Source organism: Acomys russatus, chromosome 25 (genome assembly GCF_903995435.1).
Source record: "Acomys russatus chromosome 25, mAcoRus1.1, whole genome shotgun sequence".
In the NCBI taxonomy this organism is placed as follows: Eukaryota; Metazoa; Chordata; class Mammalia; order Rodentia; family Muridae; genus Acomys; species Acomys russatus.
This window is the reverse complement of record NC_067161.1, coordinates 49,360,905-49,383,560: the sequence shown is the minus strand read 5'-3', so window position 1 is coordinate 49,383,560 and position 22,656 is coordinate 49,360,905. Positions and strand designations below refer to the sequence as shown.

The 22,656-nt window shown below is 48.8% G+C and overlaps 1 protein-coding gene across 4 annotated transcripts in view; it reads left to right on the top strand.

Moving 5' to 3' along the window:
- Ndel1 (nudE neurodevelopment protein 1 like 1) overlaps window positions 1-22,656 on the top strand; it is a 55,836-nt gene that overhangs the window by 6,825 nt on the left and 26,355 nt on the right. Inside the window, exons 1-2 of one of the 4 annotated variants that reach the window (XM_051167225.1) lie at window positions 6,775-6,884; window positions 21,383-21,480. In XM_051167225.1, coding sequence (XP_051023182.1) covers window positions 21,395-21,480 — 86 coding nt within the window. In that variant the 5' untranslated portion in view covers window positions 6,775-6,884; window positions 21,383-21,394. Of the gene's footprint in view, window positions 1-6,774; window positions 6,885-14,587; window positions 14,768-21,382; window positions 21,481-22,656 lie in introns of those variants that run through there. The other 3 variants (XM_051167227.1, XM_051167224.1, XM_051167226.1) reach the window with 3 other exon arrangements.

Genomic DNA, 22,656 nt, shown 5'->3' with positions numbered 1-22,656 from the left:
AGGGGGGCTGATGCAGAGGCCATGGAGGGGGGGCTGATGCAAGAGGCCATGGAGGGGACTGATGCAGAGGCCATGGAGGGGGGCTGATGCAGAGGCCATGGAGGGGGGGCTGATGCAGAGGCCATGGAGGGGAGCTGATGCAGAGGCCATGAGAGGGGGGCTGATGCAGAGGCCATGGAGGGGGGCTGATGCAGAGGCCATGGAGGGGACTGATGCAGAGGGCCATGGAGGGGGGCTGATGCAGAGGCCATGGAGGGGGGGCTGATGCAGAGGCCATGGAGGGGAGCTGATGCAGAGGCCATGGAGGGGGCTGATGCAGAGGCCATGGAGGGGGGCTGATGCAGAGGCCATGGAGGGACTGATGCAGAGGCCATGGAGGGGGGCTGATTGCAGAGGCCATGGAGGGGGCTGATGCAGAGGCCATGGAGGGGGGCTGATGCAGAGGCCATGGAGGGGGGCTGATGCAGAGGCCATGGAGGGGGGCTGATGCAGAGGCCATGGAGGGGACTGATGCAGAGGCCATGGAGGGGTCTGTGATGCAGAGGCCATGGAGGGGGGCTGATGCAGAGGCCATGGAGGGGACTGATGCAGAGGCCATGGAGGGGGCTGATGCAGAGGCCATGGAGGGGGGCTGATGCAGAGGCCATGGAGGGGGCTGATGCAGAGGCCGTGGAGGGGGGCTGATGCAGAGACCGTGGAGGGGACTGATGCAGAGACCATGGAGGGGGGCTGATGCAGAGGCCATGGAGGGGGGCTGATGCAGAGGCCATGGAGGGGGGCTGATGCAGAGGCCATGGAGGGGGGCTGATGCAGAGGCCATGGAGGGGGGCTGCTCTCTGGCAAGCTTCCCATTGCTTGGCCTGCCTTCTCTTCTTTCTTTCTTTCTTTTGTTTTCTTTTTTCTTTTTTTTTTTTTGTTTGTTTTTTGAGGCAGCTTTTCTCTGTGTAGCAAGAGCCCTGGCTGTGCTCAAACTCTGTCTTCAGCCTGCTTCTTTTTATAGGACCCAGGACCACCAGCCCAGCGATGGCACCACCCATTATGAGCTGGGCCCTCCCCCATTGCTCACTAATAGAGAAAATGCCTCAGAGCTGGGTCATATGGAGGCATTTCCTCTGAGTCCCCTCCCTCTCTGATGACTCTAACTTGTGTCAACTTGACAAGCAAAACCATCCATCCAGCATCCTATTTGTACAGCTGTGACCATTAGTCTAGCTAATTCCATATTGATGGGCACTTATTCTCTTTTTAAAGAGATCTTACTTTTTTATTTTTCATTTTTGGTTTTTTGAGACAGGGTTTCTCTGAGTAGCCTTGGCTGTCCTGGACTCACTTTGTAGACCAGGCTGGCCTGGAACTCACAGAGATCTACCTGCCTCTACCTGCTGAGTGCTGGGATTACAGGTGTGGGCCACCACTGCCCGGCATGGTGAATGCTTTTAAACCCAGCACTTGGGAGGTAGAAGTAGGAGGATCTCTGTGAGTTCGAGGCCAGCCTGGTCTAAATAATGAGGCTATCTATACCCTCGAACATCCAAACCAAACCAAACCAACCAAAGAATCAAAAAACCAAAACCAGAACCAAAACCAAAAGAAAGAAGTCATAGCTCCAAACAGAGGAATCTGAGGAAAGGGACTGGTCTGAGGTTGACGGTTTGAATCCTTGGGCAGGTTGTTCGGAGCCTCAGTGTTGTCATTAGTCTGATGATTCCCACGTCCCCTTGTATTTCTCAAGTTCTCTGAAAATCAACCTTGTGATAGTACCCTCTTCTGACACTGGGTCTCCTCATCTGTAAAGTGGGGCTGTTGCCGGTACTTCACCGGCTTGGTGTGAGCTCACGTCTAATGCACCTCTCACATGGTCTAATCCATAGCAAGGACCCAGTACGTGGAAGTTATTTTTATCGCACACTGAGTGTTCTGTAAGGCAAGGCAAGGATAATGATGTCATCCCACACTGTTTATAGAAAGAACTCAGTCTCCTCAAAAGTGGTTTCAAAGTTCAAGCTGCAGCTGGGAGAGATGCCAAGGGGCAGAGAACAAAGTCACCCCTGGCCACTGACCTCCCTTGCTGGCTTAGTCTCCCCTAGGATCTGGCTGTTGTCCAGACGTGGGTCAAGTAAACAGGCTACTGTCAAACACAGATAAGTCAGATGCTCAGATATAGGTCGGCAGGGGAAACAATAGCAAACCCCACTCCTGGAATAGAAGACAAAGCTCTGGGTACCCGTGAGTGCAACAATGGGGAAGCGAGCCAGGGCTTATCTGAATCTCAATGCCTGGGCTGCTCATCAGAAAAGCCGATGTGCTTTCAAGTTGTGACTAATAAGTACCGGCACGGGAGTGAGAAGCTGTGGGGGTGGCTGAGTTTTCACTGGTGTGCATTCTCGGACGTACTAATTTTTATTTTCTGTAAAACCAGGCAGCTGGGTTCTATCCGTAGTCCCTGGAGGATGCTCTCGGTCCTACTGGTGGCATGTGAAGTGCTTTAGATGCCAGGAAGATGAGCCTTTGAAATCTCGATAGTTTTTCTTTTCTCAGGCCAGGGGGGTATGATTGTTGTCAGTTCCTTCGCTTCACTGATGCGGCAGCCTAGGGCGAGGCAAAGGTGGGATTTAAGTTCGCTTTTAGACAGGTGAGTTAACTTAGAGATGACATGCAGAAACGGCAAAGATCCTACAGGTGATAGGGTGGGGATGTCAGACAGTGGGAGGAAGAATAATAACCCCTCGAAGATGCCGACGCCCCAGGTCTCAGGCCTGTATGCTGTTGTGTACATCAAAAGGGACTTGGTACGTATGATTAAGGATTCTGATGGGAAGATTATACTAATTGGATATACAGAACCAGAATAGTCCAAAGATCCTTAGAGGAAGGGTGTTGGGGATCCATATCGGCAATGATGGAAGTATCATATGAGGTGATGTACCCCGAGCCTATCCAGGGGCTTCTGGAAACCAGGAGAGCACCGGGCATGGTGGTGCACGCCTTTAATCCCAGCACTCGGGAAGGCAGAGGCAGGTGGATCGCTGTGAGTTCGAGGCCAGCCTGGTCTACAAAGTGAGTCTAGGACAGCCAAGGCTACACAGAGAAACCCTGATTCAAGAGAGAGAGAGAGAGAGAAAGAGAGAGAGAGAGAGAGAGAGAGAGAGAGAGAGAGAGAGAGAGAGAGAGAGAGAGAGAGAGAGAGAGAGCGCCACGGATCTGCTACTCCCGCTGGAGCGCCAGAAAGAGCCAGTACCTTGATTTCATAGCTCTGTGAGCCTCAGTTACCGTCTTGAACTTCTAGAAGTACGGGAGAATAAATATGCGTTGGTTGAAGCCACCCAGATTGAGGTCATCTGTTACCATAGCCACAGGAAATGAATACACTGGGTGTTAGAGGACCTTAAAAGCGATACATTCACAAGCCCAGCACTTCCCTAGGGCAGAGGAATGGGCATTGGCCACCTAGGCGACACGTCTAGGAGGAGGCTGGCCCAGTCATGCCTGGCAGTCTGGTCAAAAGTCGGGCGGGCCCTTATCCCTGCAAGGAGAATGCTTGGATAAGTGACATAAAGGGCCCTGACTCACGAACACCGTCCAATCTATAGGCAGAGACACTGAGGCCCAGAAATGGGGAGTGACCTGAGCAAAGTCACTAGCAATGGAGCTGGTTAGGCCAGAATGAAAAAAAGGCTCCATTCCTCAGGCAGGGGTAAGGAGTTAACCCTGCAGAGACACGCCTGGGTTCCCACAGGAGGGGGCGGAGCCCTGATTAGGGGTGGGGCCCACACCTCTGGCTGGGGGCGGAGCCCTGGTAAGGGGTGGGGCCTACACCTCTAGCTGTGGGTGGATCTTTGGTCACCTCTGTGAGTCTGGGCCGCTGGTTCTCACGCCACTCCCTCTGCTATCTTTTAATCAGGGTTTTAATAGCCGTTCTGTTAACACATGATCTTTAGGAAATAGTTGAAACAGTGACATGCGGGGGCGAAGGGGAGGGCAGGGTTCCTCTGTGCTCTCCTCCTCATCCCACCCGAGTCTAAGGTGCTGGATGGCTTTCCCCTCTTGGCCTGTTACCCTCTGCAGAGACATGTAGTTTCATTTTATGGATGGACTTGCTTCTGCAGGGAACAGGAAACCTGGGACGTTTCGTTTCTGCAGCTCCCCAGAGGGAGTCGAAGTTGGTTGCTGCGGTATGAACACTCCTGAATAAAGCCAGATTCCTAGTCTGAGCAGAAAATGGTGTACATATAATGCTTTAATCCCAGAACTGGTGAGGTAGAGGCAGGCAGATCTCTTTGAGTTTTAGGCTAGCTTGGTCTACATATAGTTGAGACCCTATCTCAAAAACAAAACAAAACAAAACAAAAAACCCTGAGATTGTGGGGTAGAAAATATACATCTTTAGACTGAGCATATGTAATTACATACATATGAGGTGATAAGCTACACACACACACACACACACACACACACACACACACACACACAAACGCCAGGTTGGGAGCCGAGGCAGAGGATGGTGAATCCTTATGAACCAAGCAGCAGAGCCAGGAACCTTCCCAGTGAATCTTCGGCACATGAAAGCCCCAGCCATTCTTGTACCTGCTGCAGTCACCGCCTCGAAGGCTGCAGGCCGGCTTGTTTGTTTTGCTTTGTTGGTGAGACCGGGACTTGGCTGCCTGTCCAGTCTTCATGCCCCAGCCCGCTGACTGCAGCGATTACAAGAGTGAGCCAGCAGCACCTGGCTCAAAGGCTGCATTAGAAAGCAGCCCTAAATACATTAGTTTAGAGATGGTGCAAAGGTTAAGAGCACTGCTTGGTCTTCTAGACGTCCTGAGTTCAATCCCCAGCAACCACATGGTGGCTCACCACCATCTATAATGAGATCTGGTGCCTTCTCTTGGTGTACATGCAGGCAAAATGTAATAAATAAATTAAAAAAAAAAAAAACCTGGGAAGAATGTGGAGGAAATGGGCATACTTTAAGTTTAGATGCAGCAGTGCCGAACAAGAATGAGAAAGTTACACACTTAATACATGTTTGGTCAAAATGCAGAAAGAAAGGAAAGAGAGGGAGAGGGGGCCTGTGCTCATGGTCACCCTGGGGAGGTCTTCACTATTAATAGTCGGCTGTGACATGGTTGTTATTAACATATTATTCCGCGTGGCTGTCACATGATTCCACTTCACCAGTGTTGAGTCTACGTTCTCTCCTTTCACTAAACATTTTTTTTTTTTTTTTGAGGCAAGGTTTCTCTGTGTAGCCTTGGCTGTCCTAGACTCGCTTTGTAGACCAGGCTGGCCTCGAACTCACAGAGATCCGCCTGCCTCTGCCTCCCGAGTGCAGGGATTAAAGGTGTGCGCCCGGCTTTCACTAAACATTTTTATGTGTATGAATGTTTCGCCTGCATGTATGTATGTCTGTGAAGCTCGGGGAGGTCAGAAGGGCCCACTGGGCTCCCTGGAACTGGGGTTGCGGGTGGTTGTGAGCCAGCATGTGGGTGTTAGGGAACTGAACCCAGGTCCTCTCACAAGAGCAGCTAGGGCTCCTGAGTGCTGAGTCATCTCTTCAACCCTTGCCAACTGTTGTTGCTCACTTTTTTTTTTTTTTTTTTTTTGGTCTTTCGAGACAGGGTTTCTCTGTGTAGCCTTGGCTGTCCAGGACTCACTCTGTAGACCAGGCTGGCCTCGAATTCACAGTGATCCGCCTGCCTCTGCCTCCCAAGGGCTGGGATTAAAGGCATGCACCACCACACCTGGCCCTGTTGCTCACTTTCTGTTGTTTTTATCAGAACTCTAAATTATGAAAATAGTTTAGCAAAAGAAAGAAAAAAGATACAGTAGCAGAAGAGAGCTGCGGGGATGAGGTGGGTTTTGAAAATATCCCGAAGGCTTTGTGTTCACTCCACAAACACTGAGTGCTGAAACCAGACACTGGGACTAGAGGCGAAAATCGTGGCTGTGGCCCCAAGTGTTGTCTTTATTAAATGCAAAACAGTGAAAAATCTGATTGTTCTCATCAATAAATATCACTACCTGACATACTAATAGGACTCTGGCACTTTTTGTTCCCCTTCTTTCTTTTCATTGTTAGAAAACCTTGGTGGGGTGGCTGGAAAGATGGCTCAGAGGTTAAGAGCACTGGCTGCTCTTCCAGGGGTCCTGAGTTCAGTTCCCAGCAACCACATGGCAGCTCACAACTCTCTGTAACTCCAGTTCCATGGGATCCAACACCCTCACACAGACATACATATAGGCAAAATATCAATGCATAGAAAGGAAGGAAGGAAGGAGAGAATGAAGAAAGAAAGCAAGCCTGCAGGAAACTGGGAATGCTTACAATCCCAAAATAAAAACAGAAAACCTCCAGGAAGGTTTTCCTCACTTCTTTCATTAGTTGCTTTTTCCTGGGGCTAAGGAGAGTGCTAGGCACCCGATAAATATTTGTTAATTGGCTGACTACATAATCTTGGGTGCCGGTAGCTGACCCATTGGCTTTGCTGTAGTGGGAATTAGGCTGAGTCTGTGATATGATCGGCTCAGGCTGGTCAGACACATTCCATTTCTTCTCAGCCCTGTCACTGGAGTCTTGGTTGAGAGCAGGCAGTAGGCAGGTGCCCGCCCTGCCTGTGTAAGGTATGTGAACAGGTATCGTTTCGCCCTCCTGGGACAGTCACGGTGTTTATGTAAGTGCGATGTCAACAGCTCTTGGCGTTGCCAGGTGTTAACCAAATTAGCGAGGAACAGTGTTGGCGACTCTTTCTTGGGCAGGCTGCTGCCACTCTCAGGTATAGACCATGGTTGGAAGCAGGGCTAAGCTTGAAGATTGAAATTTGGGAGACTGGAGACTCCACAGGCAGGAAGACCACACAGTTCCACGGTGGGAAGAAGTCCAAAGCCAGGTAGGTCGCTGGGGAAGAAGTCGGGACAGAGTTCAGCAAGTGATGGACGAGAGGGGCGAGAGGTAGGTAGTCCATTGGGTTCTGCCAGGAGAAGGAATTCTCCTGAGACCTTAGTTTATCCTCAGGGATAAGGAAGAAGGCTCTTCCCTTCCAGGGATCAGCCATCAGGGCAGGCTGTCCAGAAACGTCTATTGCACTCCTGACCTAATGCTCTCCCCTTTTCTTAACTCCAAGAGCCACCATTTAGCAAGTGATACTGGCAGACTTGCAAAGGGTGGACCCTCTTGATAAAGGGTCCAAGGGCCAGAAGCAGATGCCGTTCTCCACTAGGAACAGAGGAAAGGGAAAACAGGAAGGTAGTTTGGAGCCTAAAACAGTGAATTTAGAGTCCAGTGACTTGTGACGGTAGCCTCAGCCGCTTGGGAAGCTCAGGTTTCCTAAACATTGTTTTCTTTTTAGATTTATTGTTTTATTTTATGTACATGGGTGTTTTGCCTGCATGCCCTTGGAAGTCAGAAGACGGCATCAGGTCTCCCACAGCTGGAGTTAGGGATGACTGTGAACTACTATATGGATGCTGAGATTGGAACCCAGGCCCTCTCTACAAGTATTGGCTCTTAACCACTGAGCCAACTCTCCAGTCTGGAGCTCAGGACGTCAAAAATCAACAACATCAAACAAACACATCACATAGTAGATTCATCTCCTCCAAGGCCTGCCTTCCTGTTGCCTCATAGACAGCTGGAGGCTGAAGGCAGAAGCCCTGAGGGATGAACTGGAGTCAGGGTGTGCGCTGCTTTGAGTAGTTTGTGGATATCGTCAGTTCAAGAAGAGGCAACAGTGAAAACTCAGGGGACTTCCCTGTCAGGAAATACCCCAGGCATAGTCTGTGGCTTTCCTCCTTCTCTTCTTCCTCCCCTTCCTCCTCCTCCCCCTCCCCTCCCCCTCTCTTGAGGTGGGGCAGGGACCTCACTATGTTGGCCAACAATACTGCTTCTTGGCTTCCTGAGTAGCTGGGACCAGGCAGGCTGCACTACCATATCAGGCTTAGAAGTGGGCATTTGACTTAACTGCCATTCATAATCCTGCAAGAGGAAATACGTTGTCTGGTCAAAGGCTCTGGCATTCTGTAGGTCATCACCCATCCAGCCATGTTTCCTAGGTGACCATTGCATGCCAGGAACTATGATGAAAAAGTATGACATATTTCTTTATCTAAGACATCTGCATGTGTTTTTGATCAATTTTACATACCTTTTGTATCCTGTTGCTGAAGGGATACAGTGTCATTGATCATAACAACTTAATGAAAGAAAGGGGAGAAAAATCCCATGGGCACGCTGTCCTGTTTTTGCTCAGAAAGCAGGCTTTTTGAGTTAGAGTTTTATTCTGTATGGCCTTGAACTCACAGCAATCTTTTTGTCTTAGCCTCCCAGGCCTACAGGCAAAATCGCCATGCCTGGCGGGCAGCACTCTCTGTCTCTCTTTGTCCATTGTCCTCTCTCTCTGTGGCTTATTGGCTGTCTTCTCCATTCAAATCTAAACTCCATGGGTGGGGTTGGGTTAGGTGCGCTTTAAAGTTATGATAGGATCTCCAAAGAGTGCCTCGGACACAGCAAACACCAACCTCATAGGATATGATTGACAGGCTTTTCTTCTCTGTATAAAACCATTTCTTATCTCAGAGCCTGCCTGCATTTGTTTCTGTTTTGTTTGTCTTTGAGACAGAGTGCCATGCAGTCTAGGCTGTTTTTGAACTCGCGAGGTATCCTCACAGCCGAAGATGACCTCACGCTTCTGATCTTCCGAACGCATCACCATAGCTTGGTTATACTGTGCTGGTGATGTAGCACAGGCGTCCCGCCTGCTAGGTATCACCCTGCTTGCCAACGGAGGTACATCGCAGCTCCAGCATTCTATCTTTTAACAGTAGAAAACTAATATTACAGCTGGGTGGTGGTGGCGCAGGCCTTTAATTTCAGTACTTGGGAAGCAGAGGCAGGTGGATGAGGCCAGCCTGGTCAACAGAGCTAGATCTAGGACAGCCAAGGCTACACAGAGAAAGACTATCTTGAAAACAACAACACCACCAACAACAACAACCAGCACTCGGGAGGCAGAGGCAGGCGGATCGCTGTGAGTTCGAGGCCAGCCCGGTCTACAAAGTTAGTCCAGGACAGGCAAGGCTACATAGAGAGACCCTGTCTCGAAAAACTAAAACCAAAAACAGCAATAACAAAAGAACCCAGAGCCAGGCATGGTGGCGCATGCCTTTAATCCCAGCACTTGGGAGGCAGAGGCAGGCGGATCACTGTGAGTTCGAGGCCAGCCTGGTCTACAAAGCGAGTCCAGGACCTCCAAGATAACATAGAGAAACCCTGCCTCGAAATCCCCCCAAAACTAACAAAAACAAAAACAAAAAACCAAAGCAAACACCCGCCCTCCGCTCCCTGGCAAAGCCAACTCCTCCAAATAATATTAATATTGTCTTTTTCTTTTCCTTCTGTTTTTGAGACAGGGTCTATACGTAGTCCCGGCTATCCTGGAACTCACTGTGTAGACCAGGCTGGCTTCCAATTCAAAGAGATCTGCCTGCCTCTGTTTCCTGAGTACTGGGATTAAAGACATCAACTACTCCAGGCCTATATTATTGTGGTCTTAAATGACACCAGAATTGGTGCTAAGTATTAGGATTAAAATTAGAATGAAAGAGAGGCCTAATTTATGTCCTGAACTCCAGTTCCTCTGTAACCTGGTGTCAGTCCACTGAAAATCTCGATTTGTGTTAGTTTTCAGGATTTGGAACATTTCCCAGAAGGTTCTGCTAGCCCTTGCACTTGGAATTATAACTACCTAGTCACCAAGTCATTCTTTTCTTTCTTTCTTTCTTTCTTTCTTTTTGCTTTTCTTTTCGAGACAGGGTTTCTCTATGTAGCCTTGGCTGTCCTGGACGTTGTAGACTAGGCTGGCTTCAAACTCACAGAGATAAACCTACGTCTGCCTCCTGCGTGCTGGGATTAAAGGCATGCGCCACCCCACCCAGCTTTTATTTTCACTAAGGCATATTAGCTGAGTGTTTGCTAAGTGCCTGGTGCTGTGGGGGTGTGAGCATGCCCTTGTCAAGGTAGGTTTTTGGGGAAGTGTTGGATGCCTTCATGGCTGAAAGGCCATGTTTTAAACTTTTATTTTTAGTATTTATTATTGTTATTTTTAATTTATTTTTGAGTCAGGGTCTCCCTGAGTAGTCTTGACTGGCCTGGAAGCCCAGGCTGGCTTATGCCTCCTGGGTGATGGGATTGAAGGCATGTCCCACCATGCCTGGCAATATTTATTTAAAATAATTTTTATACGTGTGTGCATGTGCATACCATGTGTGTGTGTACTTGAGGTCAGAAGAGGGTGTTGGATCCCATAGAGCTGGAGTTAAAGGCAGTTGTGAGACACCTGATATGGATGCTGAGAACAGAACTCGGGTCCTCTGGAAGGGTAGCAAGTGTGTGCTTCACTGGTGAGCCAGCCCTCAAGCCCACATTTATTATTTGTTTGTTTAGTGTACATTGTCATGGGCACATATGTTGGGGCCAGAGGACAACTCGAGAAGTTAGCTCTTTCCTTCTAGCACATGGAACCCATGGGTCAAAGTCAGGTGGTCATACTCCATAGGCTAGCAACTTTACTGGCTCACTTATCTCGTTGGCTCCCAAAGGCAGTGCCTGTGAGTTTTCTCTTAACTATGTGCCCCTCTCTGTGTGCTTTGAGTATCAGGGAAGGCTTCCTGGAGGAAGCAGCTTGTGGATGAGACTAAAGATGGGAGAGAGAAAGGTGGTAGACGCAGCCTCAGAAGCAGTCACAGGACACAGGACTGAGAGTGGATCAGGATGGTCTTTGAGAGGAAGGGAACTGTGTGTGTGATACTGTTCTGTTGCTGTGAAGAGACACCATAGCCAAGGAGATTTATAGAAGGGGGCTTGCTTATGCTTTCAGAGGGTTAGTCGCTGATTATCATGGGGGGAAGCATGACTCAGTCAGCCATGGTCCCGGAGCGGCAGCTGAGTGCTTACATCCCGACCCACAGGCACAGAGAGAGAGAAAGAGGAAGGTTGGGTCTGGCGAGGGCTTTTGAAACCTTTCGAAGCCTACTCCTGGTGACACACCTTCCTACATAGTCCACCAACTGGGGAGCAACCACTAAACCTATGAGCCCATCGGGTGGGTCATTCTTGTTCACGCAACCAGAGGGCGGGACACAGTGGACCGTCTGGTTAGCTGCACGCAGGTGAGCTGCGGGATGCAGACTGCCAGGGACGGCTGGAGCTGCTCCCTGGGCTCTCATCACCAGACTACAGTTTAATCCCTTCATGGCGAAAGCAGCAAGGAGACGAATCAAGTTTTGAAGTTGGGATGCGCTGTCTACAGTGGGGTTTAGTGATGTTATTCTGGTAGCTATGTGGAGACTGCGAGGGTGGAACAAGAGCCATTCAAGGGGAGGGGAGTGTGAGGGGAGGCACAGGTGACAAGGGAGCTTCGGACTGGGCGGGGGGGGGGGGGGGGGGATACGGGGGGGCGGGAAAGCTGGGAGAATGAAGTAGGAAATGAATGGATTTGAGTTTATAAATGAAAGTTGCTGGAGGGTGGTGATCAAATGGGTGAATTGTAAGCCAGTGCGGGGTGGGGTGGGAGGGTCATTAAGGGAGATGTGATGAAGGCTTTGCGCTTCAGTGACTGTAGGAACAGAGCACAGCTGACAAAGGTAAACTATTCTAGACATTTCAGTTGAAGCCAAAGGAGGATCTTTGGGGGTTTAGGCATGTGAGACATGAGGTGGACATGAGGCAGATCATTAGCAACCAGCCCGCGGTGAGTATTCCTCAGGCAGCCTCATCTCTACCCTTAAGGATTAGCAAAACCCACAACGACTAAAGGAGAGTAACAATTAGACTGAATGAAGTATTCTTTGTGTGTGTGTGTGCTTTGTTTTTTAAGTCAGGGTGTTCTTATGTAGTGGTTTAGGCTGGCCTGGACCTTCCCAGGATCACAGGCGTGCGCCAGCATACCCAGTGAGCCTTTGATTCTGAGGTGTCTTATTTTCCCCCCCATTCATTAGTTAAATATGTTCCTTCTCCTCAGATTTTCCGTAGCACATTTCTATGCACCGTGCTGGCTAATCTTTTTTTTTTTTTTTTTTTTTTTTTTTTTTGATTTTTCGAGACAGGGTCTCTCTGTGTAGCCTTGGCTGTCCTGGACTCACTTTGTAGACCAGGCTGGCCTCGAACTCACAGTGATCCGCCTGCCTCTGCCTCCCAAGTGCTGGGATTAAAGGCGTGCGCCACCACGCCCGGCAATATTTTAGTGGACATATACTTTTTTTGTTTGTTTATTTATTTTTCGAGACAGGGTTTCTCTGTGTAGCCCTGGCTATCTTGAACTCACTTTGTAGACCAGGCTGGCCTTGAACTCACAGAGATCTACCTGCCTCTGTCTCCCGAGTGCTAGGATTAAAGGTGTGCGTCACCACCGCCCAGCTGACATACACTTTCGTGCTGGCTAATCTTAAGTCAATTTGATACACACACTAGAGTTATTCAAAGAACGGAGCCTCAATTGAGTAAAAGGCGTCCATGAGATCCAGCTGTAAGGAATTTTCTTAATTAGTGACTGATGGGGGGTGGCGCTGGGGGAAGGAGGGCCCAGTCCATTATGGGTGGTGCCATTCCTGGGCTGGTGATCCTGGGTTCTTTAAGCCAGTGAGCAGAGCCCTCCCACGGCCTTTTTTTGAGTGTGTGATTTGCCAAAGTCTGGCATTTAAGCCAGAGTTTGGACCGGATCTCTCCTCCAGTAGCTGATCACCCTCTGCCCATTTGGCGGCCGATCTTGATGTGTTTCTTGCATTTTGGGTTTTGCAGCAGGGAGGATGTTGGCGGGGGTGGGGGCGTTGTATTTTCTCAGAGACTCTGACGTTCTGCTTCTGGTTAAGCGCCAGAAGGAACTTGAACCGGAACCTATGCAAACCGTGCTGGGACGCTTTGTCAGGGCAAAGGGTCCTCACCTTTGCTTCCCTTACAAAGCTGGTTTTATGACTTGTGCTTCCTTTGGAGACTGTCATCTTCTTTGTCACTTTATTTCCCATGGATTTGGCACGAGGGAAGGAGGTGGGGCGCTCTGCTGACTCTTATCTTGTTGGAGGCCCTGGGCTAGTGAGGAGGATCGGAGTCTGGCTTTTGGCTTCTGAGGGCTCTGCCAAGCTAATCCCATTCATCAAGACAGGGACCAGGATGACAGGCTGATATTGACAAACACCAGTCTTAGGGCCAGAGCAAATGGGAGGGCCAGACGCCTGAGAGATGATGTCAATGTTTTCCTAAGGGCCTGGTCTGCCATTAGGTGACTCAGTGTGTTTCTTAGCACCTTAGCCAGGAGGCAGGACAGAAGCTGCAGCCTTTTATTTTTTATTTTTTCCTCTTCGGGTGGGTCTGTTCTGTGTTGGCACTGGTCTATAGGAAAGCCTTCATTAATCACTTCCTTGTCTGAGATCTGATTAGATGGAGCACCACAGCTCCAGGCAGGGAAGCAGAGCTCCAGTCTGAGTTTCAAAGCTGTGGGAGCAAACCTGTTTGAGTTTTAGGTTACAACATAGAAAACAGAGCTAATGACAGAGGCAGGTGGATCTCAGTGAGTTTGAGGGCAGCCTGGTCTACAGAGACAGGCAGGGTTACATAGAGAAAGTCTGTCTCAAAACAAAACAAACCAAAAACAAACAAACAAACAAGCAAACAAACCAACCAAACAATCACAAAACCAAACCCAAAGTAAAACAAAACGGAGGTGATGATTCTAACCTCATGGATTGCTGAGGGTTAAAGGGTAGTTAGTGTATGGACCGCACTTAGCATCGCCCAGGAAATGGTGTCATGTTTCCTTCTTGTCACCGAGGCAGTGGGTGATAGTGGAATTCTCGCTGTAGTCCAGTCACCTTGGGCAACTTCATTTTGCTGTTTCTTACTTGTACAATGCGAAGGACACGGAGTTACTGTGACAATGCAACACCTCTCAGTGTAACAAGCCACACAGTGAATTAATAATCTTAAAAAACAAAACGAAACAACAAAATGCTGTATCGTTCACAACGTAGTTCAAGGCACCTTTAGAGCCTGTTACATCTTCTTCTGCTCGTCATCGATTTGGGTTCTCCTTAGAGACCCATCATGCACCGTTTTTGTTGTCTTTATATCCACCTCTCTCAAAGCATAAGTGGCTTCTTGTCTCCAAACCTTAAAACCAATCCCAAGAGCCCCGAGCTTAGAATAACACTGAGCATGAGACAGCGAAAAGTTCCTAAAATTGTTCCCCAAATGCCTTTTTCCGTTTAAGTTTCTACTCCCAGGACAGTTGCGCATTTTTCCTGTCTCCTTTTTGAGCTAGTCCTCCTTTACTGTAGTTTCCCTTCTTACCCGGGGGAACTACTCTCGCCAACAGCACAGCTTGCGGACACCGCAGCGGCCCAAAACTCACCCAATGCGCGCGCGTGTGTGTGTGTGTGTGGGGGGGGGCAACAAACGCGGGGGGCGCCTGCACAGGACGGAGTCGCCGGCCTGACGTCAGCACGTAGGGCCTGGGTTGGCTCCGTGGGACGCTGGCCCCCCCCCCGCCCCCGCCTCGCCTGCTTCTGCGCATGCTCCGGACTCCGCCCCTGTGCGTCACAGAATGGCCTCCGACTCCCAGGGAGCCCCTGACGTGTCGGGGAGGAGCCCGGCGCTGGGGTACGCGGAGTGGAGCTCAGGGCTGCGGAAGGGAGCGGAGCTGCACGGCTGGGCGGGCCTGGCCAGGCCAGCGGAGCGGAGACGTCGGCCGAGTGGCGGCGAACATGCGCTTTTGACACATTGGCGGTGAGCTCCTGTGCCAGGCAGCCCCGGGGGTCGAGCCGGGCGGGCGGCGCCGAGGCCTGGCCCTGGGGAGCCCGCCTGACCGCCGGGCTGGGTCTCAGGCCCCGCCGGGCCAGGCCGTACGGGGACAAGTGTTCCAACCGCTCCAACTGTCCCCTCCTCACAGTCGGAGGTGTGGCCCACCAGGGGCACCTGCAAGGGAGCGAGTCCCGGGCTTCCAGGGGAGGGACGGAGGCCGGGACGTGGCACTGGGGACCGAGGCGCTGACGGCTCGGTTGGGGTGGCAGTGGCGCGCCCGGCTTCTCGCTCCACCCACCCTGGGTTCCCTCTGGCTGCCAGGATGCTTAGGAGCAAGGCGGGGTTTTGGTTTCCCAGCGCCCCTTATGTCGGAGGGGAGAGCGGGAGCAGCCCTCGCGGGCAGCGACCGGCAGTCTCGTGACTTGCCTGCCCCGAACTGCTAATCACCCGCTTTGGACTTTGGGGAAAGTAACACCAACCGGCTCCGGTTGCTTGGGCCCGCTTCGTATTTTAACTCTGGGAAACGATGAAGTGACTTAATTTCCTGAAGTTTAAGGCGAGCGAGGGTTCTGTTCATTATCACAGCCCACTCCTGTAGCGTTTGCAAACATTACAGAGCATTTCTTGTTTGCACTTGGGACGGATTCTGTAAGACACTTTTTGCTGGCTGGGGAAATTGAGCCCAGGTGCAGAGGGGCAATTAAATGATTTTTATTTGGGTTCCACCAACTGGGTGAGAAGCTTAGCTTGGATCAGAATTTGCCTTTCTAGCCTCAGGGTTCTGGTTTCATGAGATTTTTATACCTTTTTGAGCCAGAAAAAGGACCGAACATTGGATACGTCACAGGTAATACCAGAAGTTAGTAGATGACTTATTTTTGAGTGAATTGTCCAAGAAAACTATTCAGTTATTAGAAAAAAAAATGTAACCCTGAAGCTTGCTCATGAGTGGCTGGACGTTAGTCTGAAAATTATGTTGCTTTCACTGGACTTAAGAGTTAGGGCAGTGTCTGCCAAATCAGAAAGTTGATAGGGCAGACTCAGCATTAAGCCCATGAGTCAGGAGAAGCCAGAGGACACCCAGCTGGGGGGTATCTGTTCTGTAATGTTGCTGAACTCTTTATGTAGACCGGGAACGCATAAAGAAAGAACAAAGAAAACCTTTAGTTCCAGTGAGATATGCACCTAATCTCAGAAGTTGCTAAATCTGCAGTGGCTTTGTTTTGATTTAGATAAATTGGAGGTGGGTGCAGAGCATTTGAAACCAAAATAGCCCTGGGTATGTTTTTGTGAAACCAACAAAACTTACTTTCGTTTGTATCTTAGACCATGATAAAATAAACTTGAGGACTGAAGACTAAAGTTAAAATTACTGCCGGGCATGGTGGTGCACGCCTTTAATCCCAGCACTCTGGGAGGCAGAGGCAGGTGGATCGCTGTGAGTTCTAGGCCAGCCTGGTCTACAAAGTGAGTCTAGGACAGCCAAGGATACACAGAGAAACCCTGTCTTGAAAAACCAAAACCAACTAACCAAACAAAAAATTACTTTAGGTTCAAGTTTCTAGACACTTCATAAGGAGAAAAGATTTAATAGGGCCTACTTCATTCTGCATATATGTTTAATATCTTTTATGTAAAATTAATTTTCTTAATACTGTACAGAGTATCTTTGCCTATAAGGTGTGCTGGATAGGCTGGTTAAAATCCAGGGGAGGGAGTTGTTTGCTGTGCCACATCTGAAGGTCATGTAGAGTGTGATCATGTCTGATGCAAAAGCTGTAATTTTGAGACTCATACTCCAAATGAGACGTAGTATTAAGGGAATGTTGAGAGGAGCGGAGAGGACTTGTCTGCCTACACTGCAGCTTTACAAGACGTGGATGTGCCATTTGAGCACTTTTTTAAAGCAGTGAAAAACTTGACATTGGCTAACTTTCTGTAGCTTTAACTTTCTCCACTTACATAATCTAAATGACAGTGAACACACACTCCAGTGTGTGCCAAGGCAAACTCCACGCACACAGGCACACGTAGGCACACAGGCACACAGGCACGCACGGACACACAGTCTGTGCAGTCTCTGAAACAGTTTGGATCATCTGCAGCGGTGGCATATTTCATTATTTATGAACAACCTGGTTTTTAGAAGGATAAAGTTGGGGAATAGGGTTAGTGGGACAAAGCTGGGGTCTGCAGGCAGGAAGCAACAGAGACGAAGCATGACTGCGACTGAAGGGTTAGAACTTCTGCTTGTTTTTTTAAAATTTTGGTTTTGCGAGACAGGGTTTCTCTGTGTGTAGCCCTGGGTGTCCTGGAACTCCCTTTGTAGACCAGGCTAGCCTCGAACTCACAGAGATCCACCTGCCTCTACCTCCTGAGTACTGGGATTAAAGGCGTGCGCCACCACCGCCCAGGGCTTCCTGCTTGTTTTTAAATCTAGCTCATAGGGTTTATTCCAGGAGAGAAGATTTACAGATCCCTTTGTAGTGAAATGCTTTTGAGGAATCATGTGCTTTTAAATTTGGTGGTCTGTTTGCTCTGTGGTTTAACTTTTTTCTTCTTGTGGTTGAACTTTAAAGGTCCACTGCTGGCCTGCTAGTTTCTTACAGTTGAATTAACATTTATGTTGTGTTCTCTATGTATCAGGCTCTGTTCCAAGTGCTGTACAAATAGTTCCTCACTTCATTTTCAAAACACAGCACTTTGGGAGGCAGAGGCAGGCGGATCAATGTGAGTTCCAGGCCAGCCTGGTGTACAAAGTGAGTCCAGGACAGCCAAGGCTACACAGAGAAACCCTATCTTGAAAAACCAAATCAAACCAAAACTCAAAACAACAGCAAACCCCTCCCCCACAGCTTAAGTTCCTCTTCTGTAGGTGAGAAAATGAGTCACTGAGTTGTTGAGTAGCTTGTCCAAGGTCACCCAGCTAGGGCATAGTTTGACTCTAGGGTCTGGGCTTTTAAGTACTTTGTATATTGATATTGATTTTCTGGCTTATTCATTTTCTTTTTAAAACGTGTGTGTGTGTGTGTGTGTGTGTGTGTGTGTGTTGGTGGCTGCAGAGGCTAAAGAAGAGCTACAGGTATAGTGAGTTTTAAGTTGTCCTATGTGGGTCCTGGGACCAAATTCTAGTTCTGTGCAAGAGCAGTTAGTGCTCTTAACCACTGAATCATCTCTTCAGCCCCCTGACTTGTTTTTTTTTTTTTTTTTTCCCGAGACAGGGTTTCTCTGTGTAGCCTTGGCCATCCTGGACTCACTTTGTAGACCAGGCTGGCCTTGAACGCACAGTGATCCGCCTGCCTCTGCCTCCCGAGTTCTGGGATTGAAGGTGTGCACCACCACGTCTGACCCAATATGCACAACTTTTATGTTTTTTGTGTAACCTAAAGACATGAAAAAAGTCCATACTTGAGAACCCAAAGCTGGAGGCAAATGCGTGGTGTGCAGCATACACAGAAGTACAAACAGTGCTGCTCCCCAGGGACCGCTGCTGAGCCAAGTGCTCTTCAAAGCAGTAGCTACCACGAGGTCCCTTTATAGTGTGTGCCATAGCCCAAACAACAGAACCACCTCCACACAGAAACCTGCACACAGAAACCTGCACACAGAAACCTGCACACAGAAACCTGCACACAGAAACCTCCACACAGAAACCTCCACACAGAAACCTGCACACAGAAACCTGCACACAGAAACCTGCACACAGAAACCTCCACACAGAAACCTCCACACAGAAACCTGCACATAGAAACCTGCACACAGAAACCTCCACACAGAAACCTGCACACAGAAACCTGCACACAGAAACCTGCACACAGAAACCTGCACACAGAAACCTCCACACAGAAACCTCCACACAGAAACCTGCACACAGAAACCTGCACACAGAAACCTGCACACAGAAACCCGCACACAGAAACCCGCACACAGAAACCCGCACACAGAAACCTCCACACAGAAACCTGCACACAGAAACCTCCACACAGAAACCTCCACACAGAAACCTGCACACAGAAACCTGCACACAGAAACCTCCGCACAGAAACCTCCGCACAGAAACCTCCGCACAGAAACCTCCGCACAGAAACCTCCGCACAGAAACCTGCGCACAGAAACCTGCGCACAGAAACCTGCGCACAGAAACCTCCGCACAGAAACCTGCACACAGAAACCTGCACACAGAAACCTCACACAGAAACCTGCACACAGAAACCTTGTGAATGGGCGAGTGAACAGAAGTTACAGGTAAAGCAGATTCTAACCTTATTTGTAGAAGGACTGATTCCACATTCAAACACCACACCTTAAAATAACTATTAGGAGTCTGGGGCACTAGAACCTCCCATGAGAACATTGGTCCATGGACTGTACAGTCAACAGTAACAGCAATGCTGCATAGTAACAAACGTGTGTAGAACTCAGGGATAAAGTCCCTGCCGCTGAGCAACATGTCAGCACTCAAGGGCAGCACTGGTTCAGAGACATGTAATCCAAGAGTGGTCCAAAGCTTGGCATAAGAAACGTTTAGGGGCCTGAAATGGCTGCTCAATAGGGTAACGTATTCCCTTGGGGAAGAACAAGGCTAAGATGTTATCATCGGTGTCTGCCAAGATCAGACAGGTGTAAAAATCTTCCAAATCTTGGAAGCTTGCAGCAGAGCCACGTACAAAACTTAGAAACACATTAAAGAGTGAAATTAGAAAGTTCGTTGATGGCTGTAGTTAACAGATCTATCCCAGTTGTTTAAAATAATACATACTATATTGAGTTAAGAAGTTTAGATCAGGGGCTGGAATGATGGCTCAGTGGTTTAAGAGCATTTGATCACTCTTCCAGAAGACCTGAGTCCAGCTCCCTGCCCCCACGTGGCATCTCTCAGCCACCTGCAACTTCAGTTCCAGGGGTCATTTAGCCTCCCAGTGCAGTCCACACCGTCATTAGATGAGACAAAGGAGCAGCTGACACCCTAAGAGCGTTAGCAGTAACTTATCGGCAGAATCGGAACCCTAGAACTCAGGCTCAGCAGGAGGACTCCGAGCCCTGTGAGGTCAACACGTCAAAGTACCCTCATGCTAAAAAGACATCTCCAAGAATAAAGTGATAGATCTGTGCTACTGTAGGTATAGTCAGATTAGAGGACAGTGTATTTGGCCAGTAGTACACGCCTAGTGCTTAATATCTTATTAGCATTCAGTAAGTGGTTGCAGCATTAGGTCCTCCTCTGTCTGGTCATTCTGTTGTACTCAGGGCCATGAAGGAATGCAAGCTGTGTCAAGAGTCTAGCTCTCTCAAAGACCTGTCAGGGTGATGGGCAGTTCAAGATAACTGGAAGACTCACGAGTTAGATATCAAGGTAGTAATGAATGATATGAGCAGTAAAGATCGGGTTAAAGGAAAGTTGGCACTGTGCCTCAAAAGAATTAGGCTAGCATATTGTATTTTTAGTTTTATCCCCACTAAACATACTCTCGTGCCTCTCTGACACACACACACCTGAACCTGGAGTTCTGTATGTGCTATTGTCTGTGACTTAGTTCTTGCTAAACAGCTGAGTTCTCTCCATTTCCAGGGCTGTATGTTTTAAGACTGTTCTTCATTCCTTACTGGCCAGCATGCATTGTGGTTTAAGTCAGTAAACATGACCGTGTGTTTCCTGTTGTGTGGATGTGGTGCTGGTATAGAGGTTGAGTGGGACTGCCAAAAAGATGTGGCAGGACTCTGGAGTGCGCCAGTCATCTTGGTGTCCTATCTGCCCTGTGGTCCTTTGGGAGTTTGAGCCATTTGAAATGGACAGAGCAGCTAACTAGATCCCTCCCTCTGTAAACGCTTTGGGGAAGAACTGATCGTTGTAGTGGAGGTGAGTGGACCTTTGGGATAAACTTGGATTGAAGGGTGACTGAGGACGTTTTCAGAAGTGTGAGCTGAGAATGTGGGTCTTGCCCAATGTAGCGGTCTCACTTGGCACGAGGGTTCTAAGCAGCCTGCCTGCTTGCTTCCCCCCTCCCCCTCCTTCCCTCAGCCTCTTCCTCCCCACTTTCTTTTGAGTCAGGATCTCATGGAACCCAGGCTGGCCTTGAACATTCTGTGTAGCTGAAGATGACCTTGTCTTCAATTCTCAGTGCTAAGATGGCAGGGGGTGCCAGAGATCAAACCCTAGGCTAGCACAGTAGCAGCCAAGCTGCATCCTCAGCCCCTTCAGGTGTTTTAAAGCAACTGTCCAACAGGGAAGCCTGTGGAATGGCAAAGTCTCTGATGTTTGTTTCTGTCACTGGATTCTCCGAAGACCAGTTGGCCCAACACTGACTGCTGCAGCTATGTGTAGGCAGTCTGTGGTCAGATGACCCAGCATGCAGTGCTACTTTAGCTGAAATGACCGAGCATCCAGTGCTTTAGCTGAAAATGCCTCGTTGCCTTTGTGACAAGGAGCCTGTTGCTATCATCTCCTGTCATGACCTCATTCACTGTGGGTTGTCCTCAAGTGAGGTAGGATTTGTGCCTAGGTTCTAGGAAAGTGGCAGCCACTTTTAAACCCTTTGAAACTACTGCATGCCGTGCTGTGTTTTCATTCTCATCCTGGCTTCTTTGTCTTTGATATCACAGGCTGTCTTGATCATGGATGGTGAAGACATACCAGATTTTTCAAGTTTAAAGGAAGAAACTGCTTATTGGAAGGAACTTTCCTTGAAGTATAAGCAAAGGTAGTGTTTGAAAACATATTAAAATAGGGGTGGGATTTGGAATATGCCATGTAGCTTGCACACATGTTTTCTTTTGGAGCATAAGGCTAAATGTAGAGTTTCAGATTTAGGATTGTGATCCCATAGCAATAACAGCGTCTGTGTTTAAAATGGTACGAAGCTGTCACTAGTCTCACATTGTTGAGATAGCAGCGGCTTTAGTGCCACCTGTGAGCTCTGAGTGCTTGCCTCCAGCGGCTTGTCACTGCTCAGGCTGTCCTGGGCCTGCTGTGTGTCACTGGTGCTCCCTCATCGTCTGCTCATTTGAGATGCTTAAATCAGACTTTAGTCTTTTCAAGTGTGCATTATAGTGTTGGGAGGCTGCTGAGCTTCCAAGCTGTGGAATTTATTATTTTATGTAGGTGGGAAGAAAATAGCTCATTGGCCTCAAAACTTATCTTAAATTTCTGTTATTTAATGACTCTTTCTTCTTATACTTTTTTTTGAAATGTATTTGTTTTTATTTTATGTGCATGGCTATTTTGCCTGTATGTATGTCTGCATGATGTGCATGCCTGATGACAGACCAGAAGAGGGCGTTAGGTCCCCGAGTCTGGAGTTAAAAATGGTTGTAAGCTGCCATATGGATGCTGAGAATTGAACCTGGGTCCTCTGGAAGAGCAGCAAATGCTTTTTTTTTTTTTTTAAAGCAGCAGCAAAGTTTTTATTCACGTGAATTGTTAAAAATTAACATCTACACCAGTGTAAATGAGGGTGGGAGAGCAAGGCAGGGTGGCCAGGTGGAGGACTTCCCTCTACTGGTAATAAAGCTCCAGGCTCATCCCATCGTGGATTTCATAGTCTCCCAGAGACACGTGGTCCTTAAAAATTGTGTACCACTTTTTAAGAACGATCTTATTCCAACGGGTGCCAGTTTGGGCTGCTACCAGTTTCTTCAAGTCGCCAATGGTGTCATCGGTGTTGCACTTTCTTTCCTAGACGGTCATTGCTAACCACCCCTCAATCATTGTGGCTCTAATCTCCACGAACCTACCGACGGCACAGCTTGCAGCACGAACGCTGAACCCTGGCCCCTCAGCAAATGCTCACTGAGCCATCTCTCCAGCCTTGAAATCTTACTCCGATACTTGCACACTTTCCTCCTTTGGTTGGCAGGGTTAACTAAGCCTTATAAAA